This window comes from Heterostelium album (genome assembly GCF_000004825.1).
Source record: "Heterostelium album PN500 unplaced genomic scaffold PPL_scaffold11, whole genome shotgun sequence".
Taxonomy (NCBI): domain Eukaryota; phylum Evosea; class Eumycetozoa; order Acytosteliales; family Acytosteliaceae; genus Heterostelium; species Heterostelium album.
In genome coordinates this window covers 342,266-357,187 of record NW_008805073.1, presented here as the reverse complement: position 1 = coordinate 357,187, position 14,922 = coordinate 342,266, and the positions used below count along the sequence as shown (strand labels likewise).

General features: G+C 29.9%; 3 protein-coding genes across 3 annotated transcripts; all 3 read left to right on the top strand.

The window, feature by feature from the left end:
- Window positions 1-509: 509 nt before the first annotated feature.
- On the top strand, window positions 510-1,733 carry PPL_09535 (uncharacterized protein; the record flags this gene model as incomplete). Its single annotated transcript, XM_020580329.1, has 1 exon — window positions 510-1,733. The coding sequence occupies one exon, from the start codon at window positions 510-512 to the stop codon at window positions 1,731-1,733; it is 1,224 nt and encodes a 407-aa protein (XP_020428916.1).
- Window positions 1,734-8,197: 6,464 nt separating this feature from the next.
- Window positions 8,198-11,102, top strand: ptpC (protein tyrosine phosphatase; the record flags this gene model as incomplete). Its single annotated transcript, XM_020580328.1, has 3 exons — window positions 8,198-8,257; window positions 8,288-9,527; window positions 10,459-11,102. 3 exons carry the CDS (start codon window positions 8,198-8,200, stop codon window positions 11,100-11,102), a joined length of 1,944 nt encoding a protein of 647 aa, XP_020428915.1.
- A 710-nt stretch (window positions 11,103-11,812) lies between these two features.
- On the top strand, window positions 11,813-14,577 carry PPL_09533 (uncharacterized protein; the record flags this gene model as incomplete). The annotated part of the gene is made up of 7 exons (XM_020580327.1): window positions 11,813-12,121; window positions 12,198-12,581; window positions 12,667-12,865; window positions 12,955-13,064; window positions 13,177-13,624; window positions 13,717-14,257; window positions 14,349-14,577. The coding sequence occupies 7 exons, from the start codon at window positions 11,813-11,815 to the stop codon at window positions 14,575-14,577; spliced, it is 2,220 nt and encodes a 739-aa protein (XP_020428914.1).
- Between the last annotated feature and the right edge of the window lie 345 nt (window positions 14,578-14,922).

The following is a 14,922-nucleotide window of genomic DNA, read 5'->3' as shown; positions in this document are numbered from 1 at the left end:
ATATATTTTATTTATTATTCTTAAATTTATAGTATCATTTTGTACACCAAATATAAATATTTATTGTATTATTATTAAGGTCATTAGAAACAGTTGTCTGTTTATAAACCAAACATCTCAATCTATAGTTTATCTGTCAATCTCTTAAAATCTCTATGTTTTTTTAATATATATAATATTGATTAGTTCTGTGTATTGCTTATATTCATCTCAAATTGTTTAATAATTTTAAACATTCATTTTACAACAATTCTGTACAATTATTAATATATATATATATTATTTATTTATTCTTATTTATTTAATTATTTTCTGTACAAAACAACATTCATTCAAACCAATCTTTGAAATCAATTGTATCTAAAAGAAAAGTTGTGTTACAACAACAACAAAAGTTAAAGAGTTATTTTTGATAGATAGATAGATTGATTGCTGATCATCATAATCATCATCATTCATCATCACCATCCAATCTTTATTTTATTGTATTTTTTTTTCTATCATCAAAAATGACTACTACAGTCAATCCAACAAACACCTCAAATTTAAATGGAGGTGTTGGCAATACCACCAAAATGGGTTTTGATTTCCTACTAAAGACAGCTTCCGCAACAAATAATAACAATAATAACAATAGTAACAATAATAATAATAGCAATACAAATACAACAGGTTTCACAACTTATACAATACCAATATCTACTGCCACGTCAGCATCTGCACCCATATCCATACCGTTGCCATCTGCACAGCAACAATCGTCAACAGCATCGCTCTATACAGCGTTGATGAATGAATCTGACGACTTGTCAAGCAGTAGTGAAACAATCATCACTTCATCGTCACACTATCAGCTACCTTCAAGCAATGGTAGTATGACTCACTCTCACTCCCACTCTCACACGGTGGACAATGGTTTTGAAATACAATGGACATCAAGACCAACTCGAACAAGCAATTCAGCTCCATCCTCATCGATCTCCACACCAATCATCTCGACACCCACTATCAACTCTAGCAATAATGTATACGAAATCACAAAACAATCTCCAAACTCCTTTGTAAATAACAACCAAACGACAACAACAACACTCTATGTAAATAACAATAGTAACAACAACATCAACAATTTATCTGTAGATAGTAATAGTAACAATATTCATGTAAATAGTCCATCACAGCATTCAAAATTTATGACACCACCCTCACAACTCTCACCGATTGTGACACCGAAAACATCGCTCACTCCTCAGCTTCAGTCGCTGTCGACCAGCGATGCTAAATCTCCTCTTCTCATAAATCAGCCATCGATCAATCTTTCGGCGATATCGAGCAATATCGAACTCAATCAAGCTCTTCCAAGCCCAAGGAAAACATCTTCACCTGGCACCAGCAAAGAGGAGAAACCACCTAAAAAGAGGAAGCCAAAGAAGACTTACATCCAGCCACCCAACTACCAAAAAGGTGCTGCATTACAGTCTTCTCTTGGTCAAACGGCACTCTCAACATCACCAGGTTCTCCTTCTATCGCCATCTCGCACTCAAACTCATTCACAACCAATAACAATCCACTTGTAGTACTAGATCATAGCAACGCTATGAACATTGACAGTAATAACAATAACAATAATAATAGTAACAACTCATCACACCAATCTGTGGATCAAGAAACAGAAGTTTATGTAAATTTACTCCTGGGTCTAAAAGAAACTCACTCTCCAAGATTTAATTAAAATTAGTTGAATTCAACACAATACATATATAATTCAAGTCATTTCAAAAAAAAAAAAAATAATGATATATATTTATAGATCTATCAAATCCACTCCAGTCAAATGTATAATTAAATCTCTTAACAGATAATACTGATATTTAATTAAATTTTAAATATTTATAACTTTCAAAATACAGTTTTCTTTATTTTATATTTTAAATCTTTAAAAAAAAAAAAAACTTTCTGTCTCAATAGATTAAATTGTAATGATATCTTGAATCTAATTTATCACACAATCAGTTAAATAAAATTTGTTGTAATCTCAATCTGATTCGCATCATATCAATAAAAATCTATTCAAAATGTTTAAAGTCTGCAAATAAACAACAAAAAATTTTATTTTTCTAATTTATCTATTTATTGAAAATAAGAGAGTTGCGAAACAGTAGAGGTTTAACACCTTATAAATTGATATCTAATCGATTGATTGTCAAGGTCATCGGATTCAACTCAGTAATTGTATTGGACCCAATTTTTTTTTGCACCAAATCAAATCGCTTTTGGGTGGATCACCCTATTTTTTCAGCAAAAAAAAACAATGAAAAATTAAAAAAAATAGATCTCATCTTTATTTCAGTGAAATGTTGACTTTTACGATAATGAATTTTTCAGTGGTGGTGATGGTGTTTTTTTTTTCATCTGAAAACCCCCAAAAACAAACATCATAGTGTGGGTGGCAACTAGTAATTTATTTAAATGAATATATTTTTTTTTACAATTTTTGCAGGAAACAAGAAGAGCTCTTGGTTCAATCACAAAGCAACCAAAGCAAAGTGAAGAATTTTTTATTTTTTATTATTATCATTGAAAAAAATAAAATAAAAATAATATCAATAATATTAATTAGTATATACCTTCTAAATACAATAAAATTTTGGTGGTGGTGGACCTGTTTAAGTGCTACATTATCGTATTATTCAGTATTTTACAGTATTGCTGCTTGACAAAACCAAAGAAACAGTAAAAAAAGGTGATCACTTTTTGGATTTAATTTGATTACTAGAAAAAAAATTGCTTTACTTTTTCAACCCTCATAATAATAATAATAGTGAAAGTGTATCTTTTTAGCTTGTAATAGGTTTTAGTTGGTCTGTTATATTTATTATACATACCATCACATCTATTTTATCGATACGCAACAAACAGTTTTAAAAGATATAAGAAGTGGTAAGTGATTCGATTTGGGTTGGTTGCTCTACAGCCATTTCCTCTTCTCACCACCACTCATCCTACTCTTTCTGTTCACACGTAACCACCCATCCACACATCAACAGTTAAATATTTATACCAAAGACATTCAGTAAATTATCAATCAATCAAACACAATCATTATTCTTTCTTCATAGCAATATCAAATAATCAATAATTAGTTAGTATAAATTGAAACAACAATCTTAATATTCATGAATCTAGATTTTGTCTCATAAGTCCATTTTTGTTTTTAGTCCAATCAAAAAAAATTTTTCATCTTTTTATGATAAAATCTAATATTTAAAAGAATCCAATCAACCAATTTGTTTTCATCGTCAAATTAATAAAAGACAAAATAAATTGTTATTCCTGTATTGTTGTGACCATTTTTTTTTAATCATCTAAATTTGTAAAGAAAATAATAATCAAAAAACATTTTATTTTATCATCTATTTAATATAATGGTAATAAATCAATAATATTCATTCTTTATTCTTTATTTTGTTTTTTAATTTGGTCTGAAAAACAAACATTAAAATTATACAACATAATCAGAGATTTCTTTTATATTATTTTTCATCAAACCACTCGAATCAGACATTTATCTTAATTAATATAATATCACCACAATCACACATTCTTTTTTTTTTTATAGAGTGGAAGAATTCCTCTACTAAAGCGCAGTGTCAATATCTTGGCAAACTATTTTTGCTTTATAGTGTAGAGTGAGAAAGAGCTCGCACCATATTATAATAAGTAATATTTTAAGTGCAATAAAAAAAAAACAAAACTATACATTGCATAATAACAATATCTCATCACTGTAATATTATAATATTGGTATTATTATTAAAATCTGTATCATAAAATTGTTATAGTAGTTAACTGAATTTTACTATAACCGTCTATCTTTTCAGATTAATATCATTATCGACATACATATATATCATCTGGTCAAATAAACCATTCACACAGAGTCAACACACAACACAACAAACAATAAACACTACCAATTCTCTTTTTATTGTGAAATTTACCTCTTGCCACTCAGTTTCACAAACAAATAATTAAAAAAAGCAAACAAAACAATTTTATCACTTTAATCTTATCTTTTACTCTAACATCAATTTTTTTGTTTAGAGTAATATTCACTCGACACACACACATCATTAATTACTTTACAACACACTATTTAATATTACTATAACAAGTGAGACATTGGAAATCTCAATATTGTAACAAATACATACTTACACGAAATATAAACAATAATTGAATCCACCATATAATAATCTTAATAATAGCTATAAACTTTCTCAACAAATCAAATTTATCTTATTATCATCTATTTTCATCTACCAACTCTTTGTTACTGGCATCCTAAACCTATATTTCTGAAAATATTACAAACTTTATATTAATTTTTTTTTTTTATATAGAATCAGTAAATTAATAATAATAACAATAATAATCATTAATAATTTGTTAAACTAGTAGTAAATTGCTATTACTACTCGTGGTCACTCGAACTCCATACTTGAATTTCGAGTAATGATAACATTTTTATTTTAGTCAATCCACTTCAGTATATTATATTCACAGATTATTATAATAACACAAAAAATAATTTATTAGTAAACGCAATTTAAGACATTCTTAATAATAATATTGTAAAATTTATCAGTAATCATTTTAAAATAACACCTATTTATTTATTTATTTAAATATTTATTTATTTATTACATTTCCAAATAATAATAATTCAATCATACTCCTCCATTGCGTTTTAAAACAAGAAAAATATCAATAATCAACAACAATAATAATATTAAACATTAAAAGTTCAACATTAGTCACAATCAACATTGACGCACAGTGAAATTATAGTAAAGAGAACCCGTAGCCTAGAAGTATTTTTAGCAACACACGAAATCAATTGATTGATCGGTAAAGTATAAATATTTGGAATTTTCTTTTGAAAGGACCTCCAATCCTTAAGAAGCAATTGCTTTAAACAATGTGACATTAAAACTGGTCATATCACCTCATCCACATTTATTAATATTTTAAAATATGTGGAACCACAAAACAAAAAAAAATTAAAAATATTCTCTCAAATTAAATTCGAATTTCACCAATTAAATTAATTTGAGAGTTAACCACACACACTCACTAACATTTAAAAGGGGCAAACTATAAAAATAGGAAGCCATCTCACTGTCTTACCCATCTCTAAACACCCCTTTCTTCACCACCACTAATGTGGAAGAGTTTTCTTCTTCAACACCAACACCACTTTTTTAATTTATTGTTTTTATGTTAATATGCTATTATATTAAACGAAAAAAACAAAACAATTTAACAAAAAAATTGAATAAAATCACACACTATAGATCAATATTATAATCACATCTGTATATCTGTTTGTTTATATTTAATTTAATTTAATTTCATATAATAGTGTTTCTTCTTCTCTCTCTCTATTTTAATATAATATAATAAATATATATATATTCACCTCTATTCTAATCTTCATGAAAAACAATTTCAAATAAATTTTTGATAGTGTGAGTGTATTGATTATCTATTGGTGATGATTAGAACTAGTAGTATTGTTAGTGTTGTTATCAGTGGTAGTTTTATATCAATATCAATAACAATAATAAAAGTAAAAAAAAAAAAAAAATTAAAATAATAATAATTTAATTCCAAACCAATCGATAAGCTGTTGTCATCGATCAATCCATTTTATACTATACCATATTTTTATCAAAAATTACTATATACAAAAATAAAAGTGGATTTGACAAAAACTAATTATGTTAGAGTGAAATTTAGAGTCAAATTATCATCAATCAATAAATAAATAAATCAATCAATCAATTAATCAATCTATCAATAAAAATAATAAAATAATAATAATTGGTAATGGTACGACTTACACTGTTTTAATACCAAACAAAAAAGTAATCATTTTCTCCCTCTCTTTATTTTAATGAGTAATCCTAATTTCCACATGTTATCAGTAAACAAAGCGATCACAAACAAGAACAATTAATTACCACCTTTCATTCATCAATAATCCAAATTTTACATCTTTATCTACGAGTGTTGATCCACACCCACTTCACACCTCTATCCTCTGGTACATTAATAAACAAATAAATAGTAATAATATCAATAAATTCCCCAGATAGTGCATCTAATTTAGTGATTTAATATAAAAAAAAAAAAAAAAAAAAAAAGAAAAGAAAAGAAAAAAATTGAAAAGAATAATGACAATAATCATAATATTATTACAATTAATTGCTTTTCAATTCCAACATTGAAATAATGTTATTATTATTCCTATTATTATTGTTATTTTTAATATAAATTTATTTGTCGGTACACATTCAAACTATATATTTTATTAAAATAATAATCATTCTATTTCTTTGACAAAATAGTTTATCAATATCATTTCTTTGTAAATTGTCAATTTTCAAACTAATTAATGTAATATCGATAATCACATCTTTTAATATAAAAAAATAAATACAAATAACCTAATCAATCTGAAATTTCAATTTATAAATATCAATTAATATCCTGACAATAAATATTTACTGTCTTTTAATAACAACAATAATACTTACTTGCTATTAATAATAATAATAATCATTCATAATAATTATTATAAAAATAACAATAAGAGTTTTTTTCTCTACTTCTATTGGTTAATATATACACAAAAAGATATAGATTTACATTCAACAAAAAGAGTATTATTCTAGTCTTTAATAACTACCTCTACTTATAATATAATAATTACTTCTAATAATATTATAATTACTTGTTTCAGTTGTTTTATATTTTCAAATAATAATAATAATAATAAAACACATATATTATTATTGTTTCAGAAGTTGAAATTAAAACAATTCGATTTTCAAATTAAACAACTAGAACAAGATCAGAAAGTACTAGACTAGTAATTCCAAACGACAATCTAGTTTGGAATGATGGTTGCGTGTGATTTATGATGAATTTTAAAAATTCCAGTTCAATTAGTTGAAAAATAGCACACATACATATGTTTTAGATAGATTCAAACAGACAACAATGGATTAAAACAACAACACCATCATCCGATAATATTTTATTGTTCTTGTTATGTTCGATTGTTTTATATTAATTATCAAAGAATTCAAGTTTTCACTTAATTTCACAACACACACAAACACACACCACACACCATAAAAACAAAAACAAAAAAAAAAAATTGACCTTCCAAAAACAGACTTGCCTAACTCTGTGACACAACACTTATCAATTTGTTGTTTTTGTTTTGCCATTTTCACCCACCGATCTCACATTTTCACCATCAACGAAACGCAAAAAACCAAGCAATTTCTTTGTTTATTTATTTTCAAACAAAAAATCAAGAAAAAAAATAATAATTTTATTCACTGGTTGGGTTGTGTTGATTTTTCATTATCATCGATGACCGTTTTTCTTCTTTTTTTTTTTTTTTTTTTTTTTCTATATAATTTACTTAATTACTAATTCGAATTTTTTAATTTTTTAATTTTTTCAAATTATTATTTATTTATTATATATATAGATATAACTTAGTTAGTTTTTAATTTTATTATTATTATAATTTATACATATAACTTGGTTAGTTATCAGAAAATCAAAAAGAAAAAAAACAAACAATAGTTAAAAGTTTTTAAATAGATAGATAGATAGATTGTAATATTTATATAATAATATATATATACCTTACATATTCATACCTTTAAATTTAATAATAATATAGCGGTTATATTTATATTTTAATAGTAAAATTATATATTTATTTATATATATTCATTTTCAATTAAATAACTTATAATATAGGAGATAGATAATATATAGATAATTTTTTCTTTCTTTCTCTTTTTCAATTAATTTGTATAGTAGATAGATTTTTAGATAGATTTTTTTTTATAAATTTTATTTTATAAATTTATTTTTTATAGAATAACCATATTAATATATACAATAGTTAAATTAAAGTAATATTGTGATATCAGTTTTTTATAAAAAAAAAAAAAAGTAGATAGATTTAGAAGGGAGAAAAAGTACAAAGCTCAACAGCAAAAAAAAAAAAAATCAAAAAAAAAAAAAAGGAAAACAAACAAATATCAATATAATTTTGTTTCTTCTTTCCAACAGAAGAACAAACAGTGTAAATCAATAACCTGAATGAGTATTACAAGTAGTTCTGATCCATTCATGAACTCCTATCGTCATTCTACCAACAGTGTATATGGGACTCTGAATCCACACATTCAGATTCCTATATCCTCGTCAACAACTATACCATCATCCGCCTATCACTTTCAAAATCCACCCAATAGCAGCAGCAGCAGCAGCAACACCACCAACAACATTAATAATAATAATAGTAATACAAACAATTGCAATAGCAATAACAATAGTAATAATAATAATAATAGTAGTAAATCAAAAATGAGTTTTTGTCAAACAATACAACCACCAACAGCTTCCACCACTACAACTTCAGTGGTGAGTACAGCCGCTCAACTCGAGGATAAAATGGATGAGGACTTACCATCAACCATACCAAAATCCAATATCAGTATCAATCTAAATAGTTTTACCATTGAAAGTAATAATAGTAATAATAATAGTAGTAGCAACAGCAGTAGCAGCAATCAACATTCATCGTTAAAGTCATCATCTTCACACGTACCAACACCAAACTCTTCAAACAATCTTAAATTTTCACAATCTATTCTTCCACCTACCAATTTTGTAAATGATAATAATAATAGCAATAACAATAATAACAATCTTAATAATATAAATACATCACCATCATCATCTTCACTTTCACTCTCAAGTTTCAATGAGGCAATTATGTCAGCTGCATCCAATAGTAATAATAGTAGTTCATTCTCATCGTTATCGTCTTCTCCCAATCAAACATCGGCCAACAGCAATCCACTCTTGAAGCTGTCGACGCTACCCGATTCAAGTCCACCCATTGGAATGACCAGTCCGTTTTCATACAGCTCGTCGGCAGTCTTCCAGAATCCCTCGACATCGAGCAGCTGCTTCAACAACACCGGCAGCGGCGGCAACTGCGGCAGCTCAATAGGATTCTCGTCGTCGCCAACCTCATCGTTTCCAGCGTCGAGTCTGATCGACGACGACAGAGAACGCATGCGTTACGAATTCGAATCGATCAAGAAGCCCGAACAACACCACCGCAAAGCTGTGAAATCTCACCACCGTCACTACAGTCACAACGATCTTGACTCGCGTAAACACGACGAAGAGAAGTTCTTCAGCTCGCTACAGCCAAACAACTACTCAAAGAACAGATACCACGATGTACTACCCAATGAATCGACTCGTGTTCGTCTCACCCCAATCGAATCGGGTGACGGTGACTACATCAACGCCAACTACATCAATGGTGAAGTTCCAAACTCCTATCGCTACTATATCGCTTGTCAAGCTCCATTACAATCCACCATCAAAGATTTCTGGAGAATGGTTTGGGAAGGTAAATATCAATATCAATCAATCTATTATTATTATTATTAAAAGCAAACATATACTTATTCTATCTATTCATCTATCTACAGAAAAATCTGCTGTTATCGTTTGTCTGACAAGATTGGAAGAGGATGGTAAGAAAAAAGCAGACATTTATTGGCCAGAGTCATCGAGTGAACCACAGGAGTGTGGACCATTCTGGGTACATCTACACAAGAAAGTGATGTTCAAAGATATTGGCGTCAGTTCGTTGCATTTGTACCGCAAGGGTGAGGAGTTCCCACGTGAAGTCGTCTTGTTTCACTACACCCAGTGGCCAGACTCTGGTGCTCCCAACACCAGCACTCACATTCGCACACTCTCTGTTTTGACCAACACTTTCAAGCAGCGTGGAAACATGAAAAACTGCAACGGACCAGTTATAGTTCATTGCTCGGCTGGTATCGGTCGTTCGGGAACGTTCATCGCCATCAATATCAACATGGCCAAGATCGAACGCTCCACTGCCAACAACGAACCAAACGTCAACATTCAGATCAAAGACACTGTTGTCGAGCTGCGTCGTCAGCGTCGTGGAATGGTGCAGACCTTTGAGCAGTACGTCTACATCTACAAGGTGATCAACGATGTCCTCAACGACATGGGACGCTCACTGGCGTCACCCACCAAGAGACGTTCGTGCGAGATGGTTCGCCAGCCCGCCATGCCACGACTCGACATCAACTCGCACCAGCCACCACCCACCTTCAATCCCAAGGACATCCAATCGATCACCTCTTCCGCAGAGACCGCCGCTTCGCTCTCAATCATCACACAGATGACTCAAACACTGAAATTCCCACAATCCACACAATTTGACAGCAATAGTAACCCCTTCTCCAAATCAAAAATCAAAATCCCTTCACCTTTGAATGTATCATCTTCAAATATTTTAACAGTTCCACCCACCTCTCTAAGTTCACAACTCAACGAAAACAACAACAACAACAACATCAATAATAACAATACTCATTTTAATCATCACCATCAACGTAGTAGTTCGACTACACATATACCAAGTAGTAGCAACTTTTCAAGTTTATCATCACATCACTTATTTCAAAACAACAACAACACCAACAACAGTAGTCACAGCAGTAATTTAGAGAGTTTAAATCATTTCGGTAGTTTTGGAAATCATAGTTTTTTAATCTACCAAAATAATAATAATAACGCTCAACCCTCAAACACCAACGAAAATAACCAAAAATCAAATAATAATAACAACAGCGGTGGTAACTGTAATATGAGTTTTCAATACAATTTTCAGAACAACAACGATGACAACGGAGGAGGTAATTACAAACAAATGCCTCAACTGAACAACAACAGCGGCAGTAACAGCAGCAGTAGTAGTACCTCAGCATCCGATAACAGTAGTAACAGTAATAGTAATAACAACAATAGTAACAACAACAGAAACGGTGGAAATCAAGATCATGAAGTGACTGATTCACAGCAACAACAAAATAACAACAATAATAACAATGGTAGTAATCCTCCTGAATCACCTAGGGCCACTTCTCCAATTAAATGCTTCTAGATTGAAAAAAAAAAAAAAAAACAAGGATGTCCGACCAAAACAAACAATCAATCAACCAAAGAATATCATATTAACATATATTTTATTTATTTTATTTTTATTTCAAAAAGCATAAGAAATAAATTGTATACAAACAAAACTCATTATTTAATAAAAAAAAAAAAAAAAATTATTTATTTAACCAAAAAAAAACACAAAAACATTGTATTGATTTGATTAGATTATTTTTTATCTGTTTGTAAACCCATTATTATTAGCAAACACAATCTTTGAATTTGAAAATAAATATCAATTCAACAGATATTTTTCAAATAATTTTTTTGTAAAAAAACTGAAACAAAAAAAAAAAAAAAAAAAAAAAAAAGCATTTTAGCAAATCAAATTATTGTTATCTATTAAAAAGTACTCTTCCCCATTCCTGTCGTATTGATTTTAGCCAATATCGACCTATTTTTGTTTTTTGTTTGTTTGTTTGTTGTTTGTTATTCAAAATAGTAAATGAGTTTAAATCCAAAATAGAAAAAGAAATATCATATAATCTTAATCATAAAATCAACATATATATATATATATTTGTATTATTAGTTAGTTATCAAAGATAAGATAAAAAGAAATTGTATTATTAGTTTTAAGAAAAGATAAGAGATAAAGATATAGGATATAAGATTTAGGAGATAAGATATAACGAGATAGATCTATTCAGTCAAGATATGAATAAATTCAATAAATTATTTAGAAAATCAGTTCAGTTGACACCACAACAACAACAGCAATTACAGGGAAGTCCACCTTTGACATCTTCATCATCATCGCTATCAACACTTCAAAATCATGGTGGTGGTGGTGGACATTTAACATCATCGGTATCATCACCGAATCTACTCTCATCACTAGCAAACAGTGGAGGCAGTAGCAGTGGATCTTCAGCCAGTATATCATCATCAGCAAGCACCTCATTTTCATCATATCAAAAATTACCACTCATCGATTTCGATCAATTATTTTTACAATTCTTAACTGTATGTGAAAAAAAATTGTTATTATTTTTATGTTTTCTAAAATCTTTAGATCTAATTGTTATTATCTAATTATTAGGAATCAGATATTTTAAGATGTTGTTTCTTAGTACATTCAATATCAACGGGTAAAAAGATTAGTAAGTCATGGCAACCCTTTAGCAAAAAGAATTCGAATGCAGCGTTTTTGTTGGTTTGTTCGCGATTCCTGTTGGTTATAGATGCATCGACACAACCACTGACATTGCAACGTCGGTTGCCTATTTCAGACTTGAAGGAGATGCTCATTGATAGCTCCGATGTCGGTCTATTCTCGATACAGTTGAATAAGGAACAATTTGATAAACAACACAATCATCCATTGCCATCAACACTCTACTTCTCCACTGGATCGGAGAAGCGTGAATATCAAGATCAAATCGTTGCTGCATTGGAAGAAGTAACAAAAGAATATTTCTTACATGTATGTGAGAAGAAAGAGAAAAAAAGAAAGATATAATGTTAATGTTTCATCATGTTATTAATCTATTTTTTATTTTAATAATTAGGAACATAAAGGTGGATTTGTAGTTAGAAGATGTAATATGTTGAGTGGAGAGCAAACAGAGCAAAAGAAGGAATTGAAAGATGCAGTGCTATTGGTACTTGATGAGCTTTCATTGATGGGATTCACTGGACAGGATCTATGGGATGGTGATGTCGATCTCAAGCTATGGGTTGATAAAATACGTCACCTTATTAAACCAAGTATGTTGTTTTGAATATTTAATCAAAAGTTAAACCAACAAAATTCTTATTAATATTTCAAACTACTCTTTATCAACAATAAAATATAGATAATGATGAGAGATTTGTTGTTGAATTTGTATTGCCTGACTCTGCATATGACACCTCAGGTGTCTGTAAGAAAGTATTTAGAGTACCAAATAATATATCTATAAAAGAAGTATGTACAATTGTCATGTCACTTTATACCTTATAGGTTTAATAGTAATAATAATAATAATTAACCACCCTGATCGTCGTTGTGTTAGATTACAAATTTCCTATGTACAAAGATTCAAATACAAAATTCAAATGACTATACGTTGTGTACTATTAAAGGTAGAGAGGTGGATCCAGAGGATACGCTGTTGGACTATGGATTGGGTTCGTTGTTTGACAATTGGCAGTTGTGTTTGACTGAGAGAGGCAAGGTGAGAAAAGCAGGTTTGTTTGAACTCGAAGTACACTATCCAGAGATACCAGAGTTTGCCGGTAGATTCCATCGTATTACAGTGGTCGATGGTTACCAACCTGCAGAGGTTGTAGTAAAGAATTTGGGCAAGGAGATGGAGATTGGAAAACCACATCTCTTTTCCATCAAACTCGAGACACCATCCGGTGTCCAATATCCTCAAGACCATGAATTCCTCACTAAATATGGTTTGGGTTCGAAATTCCGTAAATGTAAATTAAAATTAATTCCCAAGAAATTCCCAAAGGCATCTTCCAACAGACAACAAAGTATGTGTAGAATATATATAATAATAATATTCAAAATGAATCCATCCATTTAGATATTTCTATACTAATTCTCAAATTATTCAATTATCCAGATTATAATATAACGAAATCAATTATGGATGATATTATTGAGAATGCATATCACGAGATGGCGGAGAGAAGTGAGTTGAAAAAGAAGATGGTTTGTAAGGAGATCATGGATTGGATGATTGATATCGCTGTCGAGGAGTGTGTTCGTGCTTCTACACTTACTGTTAGAATGGCATCGCTCAGCTCCATCAGCAGAGCTGCAATGTACAAGTTTTTGGTGGTCAAAGAGCAAGAGGATATCAACCACTACAAGATTGCCGGACAGAAACGCGCTGCTGACGACGCTAAAGATCTCATCCACGGTCTAATGCATCTCAGTGGTCCATCGGCATTCATCAACCTCGAGAATCAACAGGAGGCGCCTTCTCTTCAAGTACGTGTTCCACCTCCTCCACCTCCACCAATTCTAGGCTTCCAGAATTTCAAAAAGCGTTTGGATACAGTCACTCCACCCATCCAAGAAAAACAATCAACACGTGTCGGTGGTGGTAATTCAAATATGGCCAACGTTTTGGATATGAACCAAATTCTAAATATGAGAGGGTATTTATTATTATTTAATATTAGAAAAAGAATGAGAAGAAAATCAAATTGTATTAATCAAAGATATTCAATTCTTTTTACAAATTACTAGTAAATTGAAAGCGACACAACAACCAACAAAGAAAGATGAAAAAGAAGATGCCAAGTTTGATGAATCTCAAGAACTTGTATTGAAATCTGTAAAACTACGTCCTACTGCCAACGGTCAAATCCCAGTAACAAACTCCAAGGAGACCACTGAACTTATGCAAAAGCTACAAAAGAGAAATGCTGCCGTTCAGTCCTTTTTGGTCGAGGCAGAGGATTTGGGTGATGCCTAAAATAAATAAACAAACAAAATGTTTCGAATTTATGATCATAAAACAAAGAACTGTTCTTGATATCCATTATCAAACACTTTTTTTTTTTTTTTTTTTTAATAGAATTTAATCCGACTTGGCCTAGAAACTCATAGTCTTATTGGGAATTCCGATTAATAAATGGATAAAAGAATAAACAAATAAAATCGAAACTCTCATTACTTAATGATTAAGTAAAGACTTTCAGAAAAGGAATTGGGTTTTTGTTTTTTGTCACCCAACAAAAAATATCTGAACTATTGATAGCATCAAAAAAAACCAATTTCGCAAATTGTTATGTGAAAAAACTGTTGGAACCCATTTGTT